At 35.4% G+C, this 21,599-nt stretch overlaps 1 protein-coding gene across 5 annotated transcripts in view; it reads right to left on the bottom strand.

Annotated features, from left to right (window-relative positions):
* The window catches only part of LOC135073083 (proton-coupled zinc antiporter SLC30A1), a 40,119-nt gene that overhangs the window by 10,203 nt on the left and 8,317 nt on the right, over window positions 1-21,599 (bottom strand). For all 5 annotated transcript variants that reach the window (XM_063967114.1, XM_063967113.1, XM_063967116.1 and 2 more), the window contains exons 4-7: window positions 20,858-21,033; window positions 19,064-19,176; window positions 6,387-6,510; window positions 5,820-5,915 (exon numbers count right to left, since the gene is read on the bottom strand). In XM_063967114.1, the coding sequence (XP_063823184.1) occupies window positions 5,820-5,915; window positions 6,387-6,510; window positions 19,064-19,176; window positions 20,858-21,033 (509 nt within the window). The remainder of the gene's footprint in view (window positions 1-5,819; window positions 5,916-6,386; window positions 6,511-19,063; window positions 19,177-20,857; window positions 21,034-21,599) is intronic.

Below are 21,599 nucleotides of genomic sequence, written 5' to 3'. Positions count from 1 at the left end.
GTTGATAAAAAAAAATAAATATCAGAGGTTCTAAACTCATTATAAATTGCGGCCCGCTAATTATTTTTGTCGATATAATGAAAAAGTTGGTAGATTATTTGGCCTGGCCTTTTTTTTGGCCTGGATTCTCGGCTCGGTTACAATTTAATTTTGGACTACCATTTATAAGAATGTTCTAAAAATACCAATTATCTACCAAAATCTACTAAACGATTTCGCACTACTAAATCATCGTTCTCTTTGCCTCAAATCTACCAAAAAAGTAGAAATCTACTAAAAGTGGTCACGCTGTGGCCTCCGCCGCCCGCCGGCCGGGGCGCTTGACGACAGCTGCGTGTCTCGTACCATGGTACTCAGTGCGCGTTGTGACAAACGACGCCCGCCATACAGAATGCGATAATTAAGCGACAGTCGCTATTGCAAGACATTTCATAATATTTATCAACTCTCGGCGAACAGACTTTAACGCGTGTTAGTCGCATTTGCAACGCGCTACAGCAGCGCGACTGCATCCCTACAAAAAGTCGCAGTGGGCGAGGGCCCTTAACTCAGTCAGTGCCTGAGATATGACGGACGTCAAATGTCAGCATGTCTTCAGTGTACTTACCATGAGTTTACGTTATGTGTGCTCGCTATAGTTCATTCAGTTTATGATGGTGATTTAGACAGATGAAACATTTCGTTTCATGAATCCAACTTCCTAAGAATAAAAATATTGAGGTATAAAAATTCATCACTTTTTTGTGACTTTATCCTTTCAAAATACAATTAATAATTTTTCTCAATGAACCTAAACAAGAATTTCAAATACTTATTAGTTTATTATTTATTAAAATTTGTGAAAAAATATTATGTAAAATGCATAATGCGTTAATCGGACCTTTTGCTCATAGGGATGGACAAGAACAATCGCAACCAATCAATAATCGGTATGGTTGTCATCTTACCATCGAATCCCAATTATTCTCTCAGGAAGGTCAAAGTTCAGTCAGTACGTGTGCGTTTGCCTTATATGGCCGGTTGTGTTTTACGCGATTTCTCCACGAGTTGTTTGTCATAGATAATTGTTGTTTTTAGGGTTCCGTACCTCATAAGGAAAAAACGGAACCCTTATAGGATCACTTTGTTGTCCGTCCGTCCGTCTGTCAAGACCCTTTATCTCAAGAACGCGTGAACGTATCAAGCTGAAATTCACATGAAATACTCAGGTCTATTGTCCCTTTAAGCTGTGAAAATATCAAACTTCTAAGCCAAGCCAATCAAAAGATACAGCCGATTATGTCGATATTTTCAACAAATTTTCGACACTCGCAAAGGAATCAAAACCTACAGGATACTTCCCGTAAACTCAGAATCTTGAAATTTGGCATAAAGCATTGTCATATAATGCAAATATAGGAAAAATTGCGAAAATTACATTTTTTTAGTTATACAGGGTGTTTGGCGCATCGTGTGCCAAAATGATTTGGCGGATAGAATGGGTCATTTCCTATATTTTCAGCCCCCATAACACGTTCCATGCCAGGCGGCTACTTTTATATTAATTTTTTTAGTAATTTCACCAAAATACCCAAATCGCATCATTTAATTTCGATTTAAAAAAAAACTACTAGGCGTAGCCTCAAAGTAAATATTTTGTTTTGACGTGCATTGATGTAGGGTTGCATCAAATCTAAATTTACTGGCAAATATCATCTAGTTTTTTTTTAATTCAACTTTGAAGTTTTCCGAAAAGTTTAAAATGAACTGAACATTTAAGTTTACATGGCTATAATATTTTTTTTAAATGAGATAGCGATCTTCGGATTTTATCAAAACTTCTCTAGTCTATCCCCATTCAAACGGTATACTAATCTTGTTTAAATAATAACAACAACTTCACAAATTCCTTAAATTAGTGCATTGACTCTACTCGGACTGATTTGCGAAATTTGTGTTTATAGCCCCTTTTTGTGTGAATAGCACGTTAAATACCTTCAGGTAAAAAATATTTATCTTATGCAATGTAAAAACCTTTTCCCTATCGTTTTTCAATGTGGATTTCTTGAAATTAAAGATGAAAATAATTATTTTGATCGTTTATTAATTATTACAATTTTTTTTCAAAATTTCCGCTTAGGCAACGTATACACTCACGACATCTTCTTCTAATTTCGACTGTTGTTGTATGCAGGCTCATTTCTCTTTTTTTATTACTACAAAGGCGTTTTCTATTTGTTGTTGTAGTTCTTCTATTGTTTGAACTTCCATTAAGTACACCAGTTCTTTAGCTCGTCCCCAGACGTAAAAATCTAACGGAGTTAGGTCTGGGGAACGTGCAGGCATATACAGTGGTATAGGGCCATCTCTTCCAATCCACGAATAGAAAACGCCTTTGTAGTAATAAAAAAAGAGAAATAAACCTGCATACGACAACAGTCGAAATTAGAAGAAGATGTCGTGAGTGTATACGTTGCCGAGGCGGAAATTTTGATCAAAATTTGTAATAATTAATAAACGATCAAAATAATTATTTTCGTCTTTAATTTCAAGAAATCCACATTGAAAAACGATAGGGAAAAGGTTTTTACATTGCATAAGATAAATATTTTTTACCTGAAGGTATTTAACGTGCTATTCACACAAAAAGGGGCTATAAACACAAATTTCGCAAATCAGTCCGAGTAGAGTCAATGCACTAATTTAAGGAATTTGTGAAGTTGTTGTTATTATTTAAACAAGATTAGTATTCCGTTTGAATGGGGATAGACTAGAGAAGTTTTGATAAAATCCGAAGATCGCTATCTCATTTAAAAAAAATATTATAGCCATGTAAACTTAAATGTTCAGTTCATTTTAAACTTTTCGGAAAACTTCAAAGTTGAATTAAAAAAAAACTAGATGATATTTGCCAGTAAATTTAGATTTGATGCAACCCTACATCAATGCACGTCAAAACAAAATATTTACTTTGAGGCTACGCCTAGTAGTTTTTTTTTAAATCGAAATTAAATGATGCGATTTGGGTATTTTGGTGAAATTACTAAAAAAATTAATATAAAAGTAGCCGCCTGGCATGGAACGTGTTATGGGGGCTGAAAATATAGGAAATGACCCATTCTATCCGCCAAATCATTTTGGCACACGATGCGCCAAACACCCTGTATAATATAATAAAAATATTTTAATAAAATGAAACTTACTACCTTATTTCTCACGAACGAATAAAGGTATCAAATTGAAATTTATACCAAATACCTAGATCTATTGTCCCTTTAAGAAGTAAAAAAATCAAACTTCTAAGTTAACGCGATCAAAAGATACAGCAGTTTATACCGACACCTTAGACGAATTTCCGTCACACGCTAGGGAATCAAAACCTACAACGTTAGATAGTACAGATAAAGGAAAAATTGCGAAAATGTTAAATTTGAAGTTATATAAAATTTAAAATATTATTTTTGCTTACATGACATAAAATATTTTTTTAATTATTATAAACTTACTACCTACCCTTTTTCACATGAACGAGTAGAGATATTAAAGTTGAAATTCATATCAAACACTTCTTAAATCTAATTGCCTCTAAACTGTGAGAAATTCTAAATCAACGCAAAAATTCAAAACGCTGAGGTAGGTACCTACCTATAATGCAAATATAGGAAAAATAAATAAATAAAGAATAATCATACCGCATATTTTGAAATTCGCCACTACTCGCAACGGAATCAAGTAAGTAATTTGATTTAATACGTCATAAATTGTAAACCGCTACGTTTGTACGGCGGAACCCTCGGTGTGCGAGCCCGACTCGCACTTGGCCGGTTTTTATTGAATAAAATGCATAATACTTAATTCTTTGTGATTTATTATGTAACAACGTTTATTCCATATCCAGATAATTAAAATTCATAAATATAATTTTGATTTTTCGTAGATAAAATTAAAAATCAAACAAATAAAAAGTCGATTAGATTTCTTAAGAAAATATTCTCGATTCTAAAAAATATCGATTAGGTTTAAAAGAAGCGCCTCACTAAATAGAAGTGTCATAATTACTTTCTTACGCTGAATGGACTATAGCGAGTACGTCAAAAAAATCTATGAAGATTTTATTTCTTGAAAGTAGCCGCTAGGGGCGCTGCACAATATCTCATACATTTAATGTAATTTTTTTACGAAGTCGCTAACGAGCACACCTAACGTAAACTTATGGTAAGCACACAGATGTGATTCAGATTCAGATTTGTATGCTCTGTCATAAATATGTCAATGTCACCCCTCCCATACATCAGGCACTGACTCAATTGTGCGCTAGATATACCAGTAAAATATAATAATAATGGATATTTTATAACGAATGGTCATAATGCAATGTCTGCTTCTTGACGTGTTTTATTTATTATTGTATGTATTCAAACTTAGCAATAAGTATTTCATTCAAAATGAAATGTCATGATATTAAGTATGATTTGTTATAGTCTGTCGATGTAAATTATGTCTTGAAATTAGCGTTTGTCTTAGGAATACAGCATTGCTAACGGCCTACACATCATATGAAATTGATATCAAATTCATGGGTCGTTTCATGGGTTACTATCACCCGGAGCATAGTGGAAAGAACTTATTTAGTCAAACATAAATTCAAATTCATAAAGATTCAGACTCAGTTCAGACTGGCTATGGAGGAGTTGAATTGGTGAAACTGAGAGAAGAGATTCCCAGATTTCCCGAAAAAAATATCATGCCTCAATAATTATTTTTCATTCCATTCATAAATTCTAGTATCATACTTATGTTCTCCGTTAGGTACGTCTCTCGCGATTGAAGAAGTAAGTATGTTACGGTTAATGTGATAAATTGAAAATTATGAATAATCGCCGGTTATTATGAATAATTACCGACAGTCGAGGTAAAAGTGATAAATTAATCACATTTATCAGTGATTATTTAATAATGCAACCTTAATACTAACAAATATCATAAAAGAGTACACCAGCTCGTGTACAGCGCCGGTGTACAGTCACACATTTTGATATCATTTTAATATAATTTGACATAATGACTTTGGACTGTTTCTTGCGTAACATTACTTTGCCATAATGCCCATAACATATTGTTTTGATTTAAAGTAAAAAATAGGTTAGGGTGTGGCGGGGGTGGCCCTTGGGCCACCCCTAAGCCGCCTATTTAGTTTTTTACACACCTAAATGATCTCATATTAATCACTTTTACCAAATCATGAGGTAATTATTCATAATAACCGGCGATTATTCATAATTTTCACATTTATCACATTGACCGTATCATGTATAAAGATCTATTCCATTTTGATCACTTGGATTTGATCACTCAGGTGATCAAAGTGGACTCCAAGCGATACTTTTGTGTCCTTTTATCACCCATAGTTATGATCTTTCCAATATGCTTGAAAGCTAATTGACTATTAAGGAAAAAAACTCCGCCCGATCCGAGATGGAAGATTCAGGCGCTCAAAACGTATGTGAAGAACCAAATAAAAAACATCGTCATCAAAAACTCAATATAGAATTTCACTTTAGCATTCTAATGAGGGTTTTCGCGAATGAAAAATCCGCCAGATGGCAATACGTAGACGCGAGGTCCAAATGCTGCATGATTGGTTATTTTTGACATGACATTGACAGATATGTCAAAATCCACCAATCACGCAGCAGTCAGACCCCACATCCACGTCCCGCCATCTAGCGGATCTTTCATTCGCGAAAACCCTCATTGATCGTCAGTCAATTTCTACGGGAAAAAGAATACCCCCCTTTCGGATCGTACAGGGTCGTTCACGCCTCGTATATGCAACTCACTTGCTGGTTGGGCCCGCAGCACGTCGCGTTGTGGCAGAGGTCGTTGGGAGGGCAGTGTAGCGCGCAGGGCGCCTCCGCTGACGCTCCGCTCGTTATCTTTAACAATAAATAACAATCACATGATCAAACAAATTGTCAAATACCCTTCTCAGTAAATTCGGAGGTCGCGATTCGGTTGCGATCTATATTGACTTTGAAGACACACTTTTACATTAAAAGAACATCATCATCTACTAGCCGTTCCTATTTACCAGAGACAAAGCGAGGATTTGGCCTACACTCCCCACGCTGGACGTTAAGTTAGCATACATTTGCTACAAACTTGGCCTTCTTTGGTTAGGTTTTAACTATAGCTCAAGCTGTAGATTCTGGCTACACAGCAGAAGAAGCAACATTAACGGTAAAGTTAGTAAAGTACATATACACATTGACTGCACCAGAAAGTCTGCCAACAGAGAGAGCCTCTACCACCGATGTGAACAACGCCTCAACGTGACCACGACCGCTCTGCCAAAAGCGAAACTAATAGAAGAAGAATGTGAAACACGACGTCCAGTATAAACTGACCTCATTTCCTCCTAGGGGCAGCTCCACAAACTCCGGCTGTATAGTGGTCGAGTGGATACCCTCGTTGTGGAAGAACTCCTTGACTTTTTCAGCAATCTTCATGTACTCGGATAGGTTTCTACATCTGCAACAAGAAATGGACAAGTTCGAAACGACGCTATCTCTGAAACAGTTTTCTAGGGTCAAAATTAAAATCACAGTAAGGTTGGGTTGCACTATTTTACTTTAACTTTGACAAACGTCAAAAATCCATCAAACTCCATACAAAAATCACCGGTTATCGTTATAGCTACCGTTAAAGTTAGGTGGTGCAACTCAGCCCGTTTTTTGACGATGGCAGACAATGACAATTTGTAAAAAAGTATTGATTTGGTAAGCGATCGTCATCTTCATCGTCATCAGGGCATCAGGTCATACGGTCTCCACTGCAAAGAAGCAATACCTTTTCTAATCTAAATAAAATGGTGACGTAGGTTACAGTTTTATTGAATTAGTGGAAAAAACAAATTCATAAATATTAAAACTCATATTATAATGTAATCAGTATAATAAATTCTGGCAGCCGTAAGAGATTTTATTTAAATTATTTATTAGTTCATAATTTAAAACCAATTAAGCCGTTTACTCAATCACCATGTTGATAAGATCTCAATTTGTCACCATCTGGCGATATTATTTCAACACAGCAATTAAAGCACTTGTAATCAAAGCAATTACTGTGATTTAATATGATAATGTGTTCTTGGAATATAATATTTGATGAAGAAAAGTAAAAGTGAGCGCATCAAAATCAAAAGTTTTGTTTAATATTAAAGTTGAAATAACTTTCATTCTGAATCGTTAAAACTATACTAATTTTAATTATTATATTAATGTTATAAAGCTGAAGAGTTTATTTGTTTGCTTGAACGCAATAATCTCAGGAACTACTGGTCCGATTTGGCAAATTGTTTTTGTGTTGTATAGCCCTTTTATCGAAGAAGGTTTTAGGCTATATAACACCACCCTACAGCCAATAGGCGCGGAGCAGTAACGAAAAATGTTGCAAAAACGGGAAATATTATTCAAACTATTTTCACGCGTACGAAGTAGCGGTCACAGCTAGTATTTTAATAATAACGTATCGTTCCAATAACGATATTAATAACATTATCAAATTTCCATTTGGTTACTTGATACTGCGAACGTTATTCTCACGTAGCCGGTATTTCAAACAAAGGTGCATATATCATTAATGTTATTTCAACAAGCGAGCGTAATCTTATTATAGCTGCTAACTTAAATATTAAATGTACGACAACAAACACAGTTTGCGTTATGACATCAACCGAAGATAGGCACGTTTATGTTGAATTTAAATATGTAGTGATAAAATTTTGAGACAAAGAGGACGCATGTACTAAAATGAAAATATATCATGTCTACTTTTGTTTGCTATATTTGCGAGGTGAAAGTTCCCATTAATAAGGCTGAGTTGCACCACCTAATTTCAACCATTAATTTAACGAAAACCGTTATTTTTTGTATGGAATTTGACAGATTTTTGACGTTTGTTAAAGTCAAGTAAGATGGTGCAACCCAGCCTTAGTGTTACTCTTTGTACAGTCAGCGTCAAATAGTTCGTGACAACCAAAGTAGCCAAAAAGTTTGCAACACGGCTTTGTTACAGTTGGAATAGGATTGTGTGCTTCCGCTGCGGCGAACCCGGCCATAGACAGAGAGGCTGCTCGGCTGCGGCGCTTAAATGCGCCAGTGGGTAGACACTTCTCGTACAAAAACTAGTCTCTATATGTAGCAATTGATATACAACCGTATCCCTTAAGTTATAAAGTGCATTTTGGATTGATTTCACTATAGCAGGGGAACCCGCGGATCAATACCACCATACTAAAAATAATTGTTAGTGTCCTTATGTTGGTAGTATTGTTAGTTTGACAAATGAAAAAAAATGTCTGTCAATTGAGTTTGAGTTTTAAACCGGCGAATTGATTCGTGTGAAGTTATTTTCTCAGATTTGGTGCAATATTACTGTAAATAAACTTTTCTGTCGTTTACGTTGAGTTGATTAAGTTCCTCCGTATCGGGCGTGATAAAGTTTGCTGTTCAGTGTTATGTTTTTTGTGAGATAGAGACTCTTTTAAATAAGCTGTGTTTCAACTTCTACAGAAGTTTAAACTCTTATTTACTTTTCTGTTTAATGGGTATGTTATCTACTTACTTGAAATATTAGATCTATTACAAATCTATTTTTCATTAAAAACCCTATGTGATGAAAATGTAAATGTACTTTCAAAACTGGTAAATGCATGAACCAGGGCATTGACACTGGTTGGAGAGAAATTATAGGCTTTGTTTAATTAATACCTATTTCATTTTAGGCTTCTACTGATAATGGAGAGTAGAAATAACAAGAAGTGCGTTATTTGTAATAAGAGGCGAAGTCGTGGTGGATCACCCTTACTTTTGAGTAGGTTTCCTCTGGATTCTGACCGGTAAGTTTCTAATAACACTCATTTATTACAAGATAATTTTACTGATTGTGTAAACTTAAAGGCTGGGATTAATATTTTTAATCATACAGTAAATAACCATAACCAATTTTTAATTTCAGTATTTTGTTTCGTACTCTGTAAATGAATTGCATAACAATACTAAAAGAAATTAGTTGATGAATAAATTTCAGTTTGTTATTCTTTTTCTTTTCTAATAGGTATTTCTTATTTCAGTTGTCGAATGTGGGTTAAAAATGCTGGCATAGAAGACTTAGCATATGTACCTATTGAAAAGTTACACCAACTGAAGTTTGTTTGTGGTGGGCACTTCACTCCTGAATCCTTCAATGCCAAAGGAACTCGGCTGAAGAACTCAGCTATTCCAACACTGGAATTGAGCAATCCCATCTTGCCAGATGAAGTTTTGACAGAGTTTCCTCTTCATGTAAAAGACTCCAATAAAGAAAACCTCAAGACAGGTATGATGATGACTTCAATTATTTTTTTTAAATTTAATTTACTATCTATCAATTTTTCTGAATTACATATTTAGATGTCTTAATTAATTTTCTTTGGTTTCCAAAACAAACCAACCGAATGCAATTTAACAAGGTTCTTTCTTTGTAACCACAAACATGTGTTGTATGCTTATGAATAAATAATATATAATTTCAATTATTAATTATATCTATACTTTGTTACAGTTCTTTATGATCATTCATATTGCATTCCAAAGAAGTCAAATCCAGTTGAACGAGGTATGTTTATCTAAAATTATACTAATAATATAAAAAGGAAATATTTAATTGTTTGTTTGTATTTGATCGGCTCCGTAACTCGAAGCCAAGATAGCCTAAAGTGCGGGTTAGAACCCCACAGCTTGAATATTGTAGTAAACCCACTCGTAACACAATTTAGCTTAGAATGTGTGTTGAGTTAGAGGGACTTTAGTAATTTGTGTAATACAAATTCTTCAAAAAAAGTACCGGACCAATTAGAAAAATTTTAGGCAATCTACATTAATTAGCCAGGTCAGCTAGTTTAATAATATTTATAAGCTAGTAATTTTTAATGTGAGCAAGACATGTACTAGACTGATTGTACCCTAAAGTTGGGTAAGAACATGACATTTTATTACCCAATTCACATTTCATTATCTGCTTTCAGTTCCCCTTACAACTACAACCAAACAACTAAATTCAACATGTTTGGGAGCTGTGGATATACCAGATTCTGGTATTTCTACGAAAACAACTTTTGAACCTCTTCCTTCTACTTCCAATGCACCAGAACATATGACCTATAAACCCATTACTCATGGTAAGTGTACAAACTAATTATTTACCTTCTAAAATATGCCTTCCCTCAAACTAAAGAATGCCACCCTGGATGCGTTCTGCAGTCTGCAGTCAGGTCAAAATGAACTTATATGTACAACATTCTAGGTTTCTGTACATTTTATATTAATGCGATTTGACCGTGCGGATACGAACAAAGAACGCAAAGCACACGTGACTGATTGCCTTATCACGACCACTTACAGATTGTCTTGACATACCCGCAGACCGCATCCAGAATGCAGAACATTAAAACCTCTAAATGCCTTTAATTTAATATTATGTCATTGTTATTGAAGGTGGGCCCACGCTTCATATTTTATGAGAAGAGCTATCATTATCCTGTCTTTGCATTTTTTTAAAACTTGATAATTATTGATTGATTTGGAAATAATATGTTTCATAAAACAACAAAATAAATTTTAAACTTATTTGCATATTTATAATATTTCAGATGATAAAAACATTTGCCATCAAGATGCACAGGCAGAAATATTAGTCCACAGTTATAAAAGACCTAAGAAAAACATTGAAATGAAAGGTAAGATAAAACATACCTAATTTAAAAAACTAAGTAAAATTGCTGATTAATTAACCAATATTCAATTCAATTTGCTTTAATGTTGTTTTTTTTACTAATGGAAATGTTTTTATTACAGACACTTCATCAACATTTACAATTAAAGAGAAGAGGCTTTGGCGACAGTTACAAAATGCAAAAAAAACAATAAGGAATATAGCGAAGTCAAGAGTGAATTTAGACAAGTTAGATTCGGAAGTGCTGACATCGTTAGTAAAGGATGTAGTGCAGAATAACAAAAAAAAGTCACAAGGAAAAAGGTGGACTTTAGCCAACAAAATATATGCTTTGGCTATATTTAAACGGTCCCCTAAAGCATACCGCTATATGCAAAAGCTGTTTACGCTACCAAGCACTAAAACGCTCCAAAGGATTTTAAAAAATATACCAATGGAGCCTGGTATAAATAAAAATATAATTGATATGTTAGAGGCAAAAGCATCAAGTATGCCAAAGGAAAATAAATATTGCTCGTTAATATTTGACGAGATGGCGTTAAAGAAACGGATAATTTATAACGAAATTGCTGATAAAGTGGATGGCTACGTGGATTATGGAGAGGGCGAGAACATGGGACGAGAAAAGAAAATTGCAGACCATGCGTTAGTGTTTATGATACAGGGTGCTAAACATAAATACAAACAATATATTGCGCACTATTTTGTGGAAGGCACAATATCAACAGCAAAACTGGCAAAAATTATATCGGACATCATCAAAAAATTAAAAGAAATCGGATTTATGGTTCTAACAACAGTTTGTGATCAGGGATCTACAAATATAGGAGCTCTTAACATGTTAAAAAGAAACTGTGGACAAGGCATAGATAGCAACTTTTTCTCTGTAAATAATGACAAAATTTTTATAATCTATGACATCCCTCACTTGTTCAAATCATTACGAAACAATTTCTTTAAAAGTGGAAATATGTCTTTCGATGGAAAAATTGCACAATGGAGGCATTTGGTAGTTGCAGAAGAACACAACAGAAATTTTTTAAATTTTAAAAAACTGAATAGTACCATTGTAAATCCAACATTCAAAACTAAGATGAGGGTGAAGTATGCTGCGCATGCTCTGAGTAATACCGTGGCAGCTATTTTAAAAATGATGGCATGGAAAGAAGTTTCTGATTGCAATGATACAGCATTTGTGATTGAACAGTTAGATAAACTATTTGATTGTACAAATGGTCCATCATCTTTAAATGACGTAAAGAAAGGGATCCGAGAAAATGTTTCCACATCAAGTAATCACATTGAGTCTTGGACCTTTTATACTGATAAGTTAAAAACCATAAAATTTATAACAGCAGAAAACACGATACTAAAAAATGTTAAATGCGTAAAGGGATATCAAATATCTATCAAATCCTTAAACGATATTTGGGAAAAGTTAAAGAATGAAGGGTTTAAATATATGAACCTTAGACAGTTTAATCAAGACTCTCTGGAAAACTTATTTGGAATCATTAGGCAACACAGTGTAACCAATAGAAATCCCACTATCACGCACTTTACTGCAGCGCTTAAAACAAGCATGGTTACTGGGCTGAAAGTGCCTCATAGCAGAAGTGCTAATTGTGAAGCAGACAACAATAAACATATGCTGGAATATAAAGACATTTTAAAAACTAATTTAAAAACAACAGAAATAAAACTTAATGTTCAAGATTCCACAGACACTGAATTTTATCCTGTGTTGTCTATCCCGGACCCTGAAAACTTAGAACAGCCCATTGAAAATTTGTGTAGCCTTGAAAACCAACCAGTAGTATATGTAAGCGGGTATTTAGCTGCCAAACTATTACAGAACAGTTCTTGTTTAATTTGTGAAGAGTGTTTGAGCGTGAAAACTCCTGTTGACAATGATTTGTATGCATATACAGGGTGGAAACGATAAGTGATCTCACTCGATTATTTATAAACTATACAAGATATCGAAAAACTGATTACTGATCCTGAAAGTGCTTCATGAGCTCTTTCAAACGGTATCAGTAATAGGTTACAGAATTAACTAGATCTATCGGAAAATGTAATGTTCTCAGCCTCCATACTAAATGTATGCCAGCCACACAATATTAGAAGTATTAATTTTTTTTATCAAATAATAAATACTTAAAATGAACTCGTAAACTGCATTCTTATTTAAAATTATTCATGGAAAACATTGGCTTTTGGCTTTACTTGTTATAATATTATCAAGAAATGAGTGCCATGACTGTGGCAGTACTAAATGTATGGAAGCTGGAAACATTGAATTTTTGATAGATCCAGTTTATTTTGTAACTTATTATTGATACCATTGGATAGAGCTCGTAAAGCCCTTTCAGGATCAGTAACCAGTTTTTGGATATCTTGTATAGTTTTTAATATTATGTGGTTTTACTAAATGTATGGAAGTTGGAAACATTGAATTTTCGGATAGAACCACTTCATTTTGTAACCTATTATTGGTACCATTGGATAGAGCTAAGGAAGCACTTTCAGGATCATTATCCTGTTTTTGGATATCTTGTATAGTTTAAAAATAATCGAGTGAGATCACTTATCGTTTCCACCCTGTTTATCTCTTCGCGAATGGTGGCATGATAAAAAAAGTCTCGTTTATCCAACAATTCAATTATGTACCACCGTAAATGAAGCTAAACAATTTTATCATGACCATATTGCCGACCAGATATATATGGAAAATGTTGGAAAATTCATTTTCTTAATGTTGAGTACAAATTGTAATTTTAGTTGGTTTAAATGTCAACAACATAATAAAGAAATTTATGATAAGATGTTTAAAATATTAAGTTACCTTTTTCTAAGAAAAAGTTGTAAAATCATTAATGACAGCTTCATAAAAAGTGAAAACAATTTTGCTGACAAAAGTAAAAAAGCACAGCAACAAAGCATTGAAAAGTAATCTTGAGGCTGAGGTTCGATCAGCTGATAAGAAAATTAAAGATGTTTATAAATAAAAATCCTATTTTTTCTTAGAAAAAGTTGTGAAAATAAAAGTTTACAAAATTATCATTTCTGTACTTTGTTATAATTTTCAATAATTCCTCATGCCTACAACTGCTATGTCATGTTCAATACTTATTGTAATATACCTATTTTATTTCGAAATAAATAATTTACGTTACAAAACTTCGTTTTACTTACACATAGTATAAAATAAAAATAGTAATCATTAAAATATTGAAGGTTCCTATACTAGATATCGATATGCAATTACAACCCTAGCAAAGTATCGATAATCGATAAGTTATTACGAACGTCACTAATACTGTCAGAAAATAAGGCATTATGTTGGTAGCTCCGCCTGTAGTTTGTGCGGTTGGTAAAGATTTGCGGGTCGTTCTCTAAAATGCATATGTGTGCGTGAGCTCAAAAAATATCTATGGAGTGCCGTCTCTTACTCTTTTATGCTCTTTGAAATGCGCCTTGTGCGCAGCCGAGGGGAGAGCTGCTGACCACGTGGCAGGGACCAGAAAGTGTCCCTGCCGAAACAGCTCTCTAAAGCGAAGAAGGTGGTAGTTGCGTCCTGATAGATAGATAGATAGATAAAACGTTTATTTGCATAACAGAAACACACATTACAAACAGAAAGTACCAAAAGTAGGACAAAATAGTATCCTCAGGACAATATGACATGGTATGGTAAGACAGAAATAAAAAGAAAAAAAATCATTATGACATACAATATAGGTACACACTTTATACAGAAATGTGTGTCGCAGCAATGCAAAACGGCAATAGCTCAGTAATTGGTTTACTTAAAAGCAAACCACTGATTTTCAGCTATAGCCTAAGGACGAAAGAACGCGCGTAACACGTCAACGTGACGGTTGGGGTGTGGTGAGTTTAAGTACATAAATATAACTAAATAGATTAAGATATTTATGATAAAGAGGAAAGGAGAAAATACACTGATAAATATAATATAAAAATAAAAATTATGCAAATTATGCCAGGGAGGCGAGGAGTTCTCCCTCGCAGTCGCCGACCGCCTGACCAAGGAGCAGGCCTCACAGGCGGCAAGCTCACAGGGGGCACCCTCCGGGGGCCCTCAGCAAAGTGAGTCCCAGAGCGCGCGCGGGTGTTCCGCGCGCTTTGGAGGGAGCCGGTTGCGGCAGATGCGCGAGGTGCACACGTGGTGTTAAGCCCTTGGTAAGCCCTATGTGCACCTCATATCGCGCTAGCAGAGGACCCCATGAGGTTTTAGTGGGTAGGCCCCGTCCTTCTGGCGGGGAGAGCCCCACATAACTAACCCCTGGCTGCCCCCGCGGCCCGGGGTATGCGCAAAGCATTTCCTCATGTAAAAAAAAAAAAGGGTTGTGTAGTCAACTTTTTGGTCACTTTGTGTGTCACGAACTATTTGACGCTGACTGTACAGTATAAGCGGGAACAAAATTTAAGCCCCGGTTTCCACAAAGGCGGAGCGGAGAAATGTTTTGAATAACCAATCAGATTTCCGTTAGATTGAATTAAATTGATAAAATGAAAAAAAACTGATTGGCTATTCAAAAAAATTCAGCTCCAACGGTGGAAATCGGGCCTTAAATTCGAATTTATTTGTCATAATTATAAATAGCACACTTAGCCTCGGATACATAGCAGATGCAACAATATTTTTGGTGAGGAAGGTTTCATGTGTACAAAACGAACTGAATGGATTTTATCAGACTTGCAAATATCAGGATAGATAGCATATCTTCAATTGCCAAACCGTTATATTTGTTTAACAATATTATTTTATCGTATTAGAAGTCGTATAAAGCTTACTTTAATGCCTACCGAATAATGATTAATAAAAAATGTTTACAGGGTTATAAATCCATGATATTCTGCTACATCACCTAAATTATAAATAACTTTAAAAAATCGAACTGCCTAAGGCGGGAATCGAACCTAAATCACCTAGCTCGTAACAATAGAATGAGCTATGTTATGTCACTTCAATCAAAAACATTCTAGTCAACACGTGAAGTAAGTGTGAAAAGGTTTACTTACACGTGATTGTAGCAAAAAGATGAAAAAAAGTACGTTATCGTACAGTCGACAGGAGATCGTTGTACGTTTTTGGAACTAAATAGCACATAAGGTAACTACATAATACCATGGCGTTTGTTCAGCTTGATATCTGTACCTCTAGCACGAACAGCTTTTGTTTTCGAATCGTTTGCGTATTCGAGTAAATTCCATACCCAGCCTTTTACTTCAACGATAACGAAATGAATTCGAAGGTTGGGCATCGATATCGAATTTTGTCGAATACGCAAACGATTCGAAGACGAAAGTTGTTCGAGCTAGAGGTACTGGTCGTCTGTTCAGTCAAAATCACATCAGACTATACATTTTTGTAGCAAAACAGCACTTACAACTACGAAATAAGACGCCTCAGTATTTAGCTTGAAATGAGTTCGTCGGTAACATAACGAGCTGAAAATGACAACGCGTGGAGAATTGGTTCATTGACATCGGTGTGAGACAAAGAATGGTTTCAGTTGGGAACTTGCCAATACAAGATTATTTGTGAAACCTTTTTTTTATTAAAACACTCTGTATCCAACTGTTTGTTGTGAAACATACTCAATGTTACTTTTAAAATATCTGGAATAACTGTGTATTTACGTGCATAGATACACACATTATTAAAGGACAAAAATGTAAGTTTGTATCTTACGAAGCTTTATTTACCAACTCAACTTATGAAGGAGAGTCAAGACCTTTCTTATTATGAATTGATAACAAAAGAAATGCAGGAAATACATTTTATAGAAATTTATTTTAATTTGAATTAAAATAATAATACCTAACCTTGACGGCTTTTTACAACTTTCTATCAACACACCTAAGGTTCAATTTACTTAAAATAAAATCTAAATAATCACAATGACGATAATTGACGTCTAAGCAACAGCCTTTTGCTAAAGCGTTAAAAAGGTAATAAATCAGCCGGAAAACTTTCACCTAACGATATTCGGGCGCGCAAAGAATAATTGACTTAATTTCAAACGTGGTAATGACGAATTTAATTTGATATTGCACATGACGTTTGGGGCAGTGTTGTTAAGTGTCTGTTATCGGGGAATCGTAAAAGGCTCCCGTTATCGTATCGTTATTACTGGCAAAGTAGTGATAAACCACTTATGGGAACACCGAGTAGGCTTTGTGCGTGGACCGGCGCGTGTATAGTCTAGAACAGGGTTTCCCAAACTATGGGTTGCGTTGCGATCACCCAGTGGTGGGTCGCGAGCGAACATTGAGTGGGCCCTGTCTGTAGAACGACACACCACCCTACCGATCCAACCACTGGGCAGCGGGCGACAATAATTGTACTTCAACTTTTGTAAAGTCCTTTATTTAGGTATATGGGTGACGGTTAAATTTCCTATAGGTGGGTCCCGAGTTTGGAAACTTGTATTAGATGAGTCGTAGTCCAAACAACTTTGGGAACCACTGGTCTAGAAACTAGACGGTCTACTTTACCTAAATAGTAAGGATTTAGACTGAAAGATATGCCTCTATTTACATTACTTAAACCCTTTGATTGCGGTGACGGAATAATTGTCAAGATATAATAAACTTTATTGAGAAGAAAATAAGGTTCTAGCGCAATGAACAATATTTTTCACTATAAACAAAGAAAACTGGTTTCGTGGTACACATTTGTTGCGACTACATAAGACTTTCCTATGTTTATTATATGCATGACTGCTTTATGTGCCTTAAAATAATAATAACATAAAAGGTAGACGAACTCGACGATATTTGTAATTTAAATTTCAAAAACCATTGATATAAGATAATGTTCAACAAGGCTTTTGTTGATCCAATCTTTACGAATACTTAATTTCCATTCAAATAATTCATTTGCTTATGAAACACTACGGTGATTTCAAAGTCGTTGAACAATAAATTATACGACCAGGATTATGCTATCGCAAGTTTATTATAGGCGTATCCGGCTCGAAGGACCATTCTCTTTAATACGTGACCAATATTTTTTTTGATTTTTGTAGGTACATTTTTATATTACAATAGGGAAGCCCGGGCAAGAAGCATAATGTGGGTAAGAAGAATAATCGATTTTACTAAAAACCTACAACACATGGCGCTACTGGACGTTTGCGGGTCTGTAAAACAGCAACACAGCCACGCCATGATAGTTCCACCAAAACAATATGTGCGTGAACTTTTTGTCAATTCGAAATCAAAAGTTTTTTCTTACGATTTTTGGCAAGGTATGTGTGTTGATTTCTTGTATCACGTATTAAGTGTTGACTTATAGACTCTGTTTAGTTGATTGCATGTTAAATTAAGTTTAATTTGTGTATGTTGCTTTTTTTCACGGGTAGAAATTTATACAACTTTTAAATATTGGTGCTTTGGGCAAGACGGATATGGGCAGAACGGATAGGTAAAGACAGCCATAACTGATTAGCAGGCCCTAGCAAAACCACACATCTGAAAACAAGAACTTCCAAACAAGACTTGTCAAGAGGAAAAATGACCAAAAACAAAAATCTGATGGAGAAAACAAAATATTTATGTTGTGTGCTCAGAAGAATACACTATACCACCTACCAAGGATTGGATAGAGAGCAATCAATGCAAGAAGTGGGCACACGAGGATAGTACCTTATATTCAGGCATAGGCAGTTATTATTGTGATGATTGCAATGATTAAAGCAGTTATTACTGTACATATCCGTCTTGCCCAGGGGGGTCGGGCAAAATGGATAATTGGAACTTTTTTTTAATGACATTTTTATTGTAGAATTTGTTTAAGTTTCTAAGTTTATTCTTTACAATTCCAAAGATGATTGATTAACTAAGATACAAATTATTAATTAATAGACTGTTGTTGATTGCATATTTATGTGCAATAATTGCCACTTTTCTTAAGGTATTCGTGCTGCCCGGGCTTCCCCTACATGAATTAGATAGTTGAACTTAGTAAAGATAACATTATTTTTGGTTACTTCAAGTATAAACTGTGAAATATACATTACATTCGATTAAGACAAATAAAACCATCTGTTATTTTGACAGCGCCCAAATAATAACTGTTTATCCAACATGTTTGCACAAGCCACGCCTTTTGAACCGCTATAAATGAAAAACAAAACTCAATTTAATTTGAAATACGGATTGAAGCTTTAAGATTAATCCTATTTCAATTATTTAGATCCAATAACTGGATATAATCTCAGATAGATTGAATCGAGTTTTGAGCTTAATAATACGGACAATTCTCATCATTTCTCACCTAATATGTGCACTGGCGATGATCCTGTCTCCAGCGAGTTGCCACACGTGGAATTCGTGCACTGCCAACACTCCATCCACCTTCTCCAAAAGTCGTCGCTGGATCGCGTCCACCTGACAGAAAAAATATTTGAATTGATTTACTAAAACCAGTGGCGGGTTTACAAATTTCCTGGGTGTTGTTGGATCTCATTGGACTTTTATCTTCTGAAATCGAATAAGTGTCCTCTGAAATCTGCCGCCCCTAGGATGCTGCCGTCCCTAGACCGCGGCCTATTGATAAATCCAGGACTGACTTAAACTTATGTAGAGTCGACAGTTTGTTACAAAATCGCTCCTATTACAACCATACAAGATTCAACAGAACTTGTTATGCAGTTGTTTGTACATTTATTTTTATTTATTTATTAAGGTACAGCAACAGATCATACCTAATAGACACAAGATGGTAAAGCTCTTACAAAGTTAAGAAATATCGGCGCATTCGTTGAGAGATGTCATTTAACAATAGCATTGACAGTTGACAGTGATGACTTTCGTAAACCGTGTCCAGCAGTTTTTGTTAGTTTTGGGAAAAGGAATTGTGATTAAAAGATATAACAAAGTTTATTCTACGTGGTAAAGGAATTGTGTATTGTTTTTACATACGTTTCTTGCGATTAAAAAGTTACATGCGCGTAGCAGATTAGTAAAATTTCAGTAAAGGTGATTTTTATGGAATCACGCTTATTTTTAAAACTTTTGAAATCATTTTTTGGAATTGAAGATGCATAATATAATTACTCGTACACTCTATATTTATGCACTTTGTTGCGTTCAAATCTAAACCCATTTTAATACCAATAAACGGTTCCCACTGTATCGCATACACCTGGACAAACAAACCCCAAGTAATCGGGTCACTGGTCAACTGTGCGGTTATCAGTGAGCAAATATGCTCAGTCAGCGGCGTGAATAGGGGTCAGCCAATGCACGCGTGCATGGCTTCGGGATATTTTTTAAATATTTTTAGTTTACCCGTGACTAATAAGGCGTATTGTCTTTGGATCAAGATTTCAACACGATGTGGGCATAAATTGAGGTTTTAACTCTTTTGGTATTGCCAATAATTATGTTATGATCGCTAACCATCAGTGACACACAAGCTCATTTGCGTACTTTTAAAATAAATTTCTTTAACTTATTCTTTTCCCATCACTTCAACCAGAGTAAATACAAATGAGTAGGTCATCTTTATAGAAACGCCCGAGCACGGTTTGTATGTGAGCGCGCCAATACGTATGCGGCGCGCACGCACACACTGACAAAATTTAGCGTTGATTAGTGGTTAGTTGCCCCGAATTTTGTCAGTGTGTGCGTGCGTGCCGCATACGTATTGGCGCGCGCTCACATACAAACCGCGCTCAGTGCGTTTCTATGAAGATGACCTACTCATTTGTATTTACTCTGCTTCAACTCCCGCGTTACTAAACTAACTCCAGTAATGGTAGTGCTATGCGATGAAAATAATCAGAAGAAACTATAGAGATAAAATAGAGTTAGTCCTTTGGATACCAAGACGACATATACGATATAAATAAAGCTTTAGAAGAAATAAAGACACTACGAATATTTCGTGTAATAATTTAAGACCTTATGTGGATTCCCAAGCGTAGTTATTTTGGCATGACTGAAAACTTACAATTTATTTGACGACCTCATTCATTTTATAGCTTTCTGTTTAATAGGGCGACCCATTGGGTAACGTTTCATAGTTACCTCTTGCAAATAAAAACGTATCAATTTATCAACTCACCTGGATATGTGTAGGAACAGTCTGTAGCAGGATAAGCGAGGACTCCCTCAGCAGTGGCCATACAGACGCCAGAATGAGGATCACGAGGACGATACTCAGCGCGGGGTCGATGTAGTATTTGTACTCCCAGTCGGTCAGCCAGACCACTAGAGCTGACCCGACCACGATCAGCGAACCTACGAAGGAAATAGGTAATTATCACAGATCACAGAAACTAAAGAGAGATGTGAAAAGGGGGCGGGGCCGGTGTCGCAGCAATATGCCCAAAAACAGATCGCATTGCTCGTAACAGCAATGATGACAGCAGCGACGTCATAATGTGAACAGTTTACATTGCTTGCGTAGTACTAAAGATTTTTTTAACGTTGACTAGTGATACCGCAGTGGATAATGAGCACATATTTTGATTACTTTGCATGTGTGAATGCTAATGCGACACTGAATTTCGAACTTAGCGCATTAGTTGGCATCTCTCTATATCTCTATGGTTAGAACCAAAAATGGCTACCACTTAGCATAAGGGACTATTCCCACCTCTCGTTCCCACCGCTGCAACTCCTGTGAGTACGAAACTCAGTGTCGCATTAGAAATTCTCATCTCTCTATATCTCTATAGTCATTATTATTACGTAGAGAAGGGTGTTATCTGTTTGTAAACACCACTTGAGCTGTGATCGTGGGAGAAAAGTAGATAAAAGTATCTTCAATTTTCTCTTATCGGCTGTTTCGGCCTAAATGTAAC

Source organism: Ostrinia nubilalis, chromosome 7 (genome assembly GCF_963855985.1).
Source record: "Ostrinia nubilalis chromosome 7, ilOstNubi1.1, whole genome shotgun sequence".
Classification (NCBI taxonomy): Eukaryota; Metazoa; Arthropoda; class Insecta; order Lepidoptera; family Crambidae; genus Ostrinia; species Ostrinia nubilalis.
Note: the sequence above shows the minus strand (reverse complement) of the source record. Positions and strands in the feature narration are given on the sequence as shown.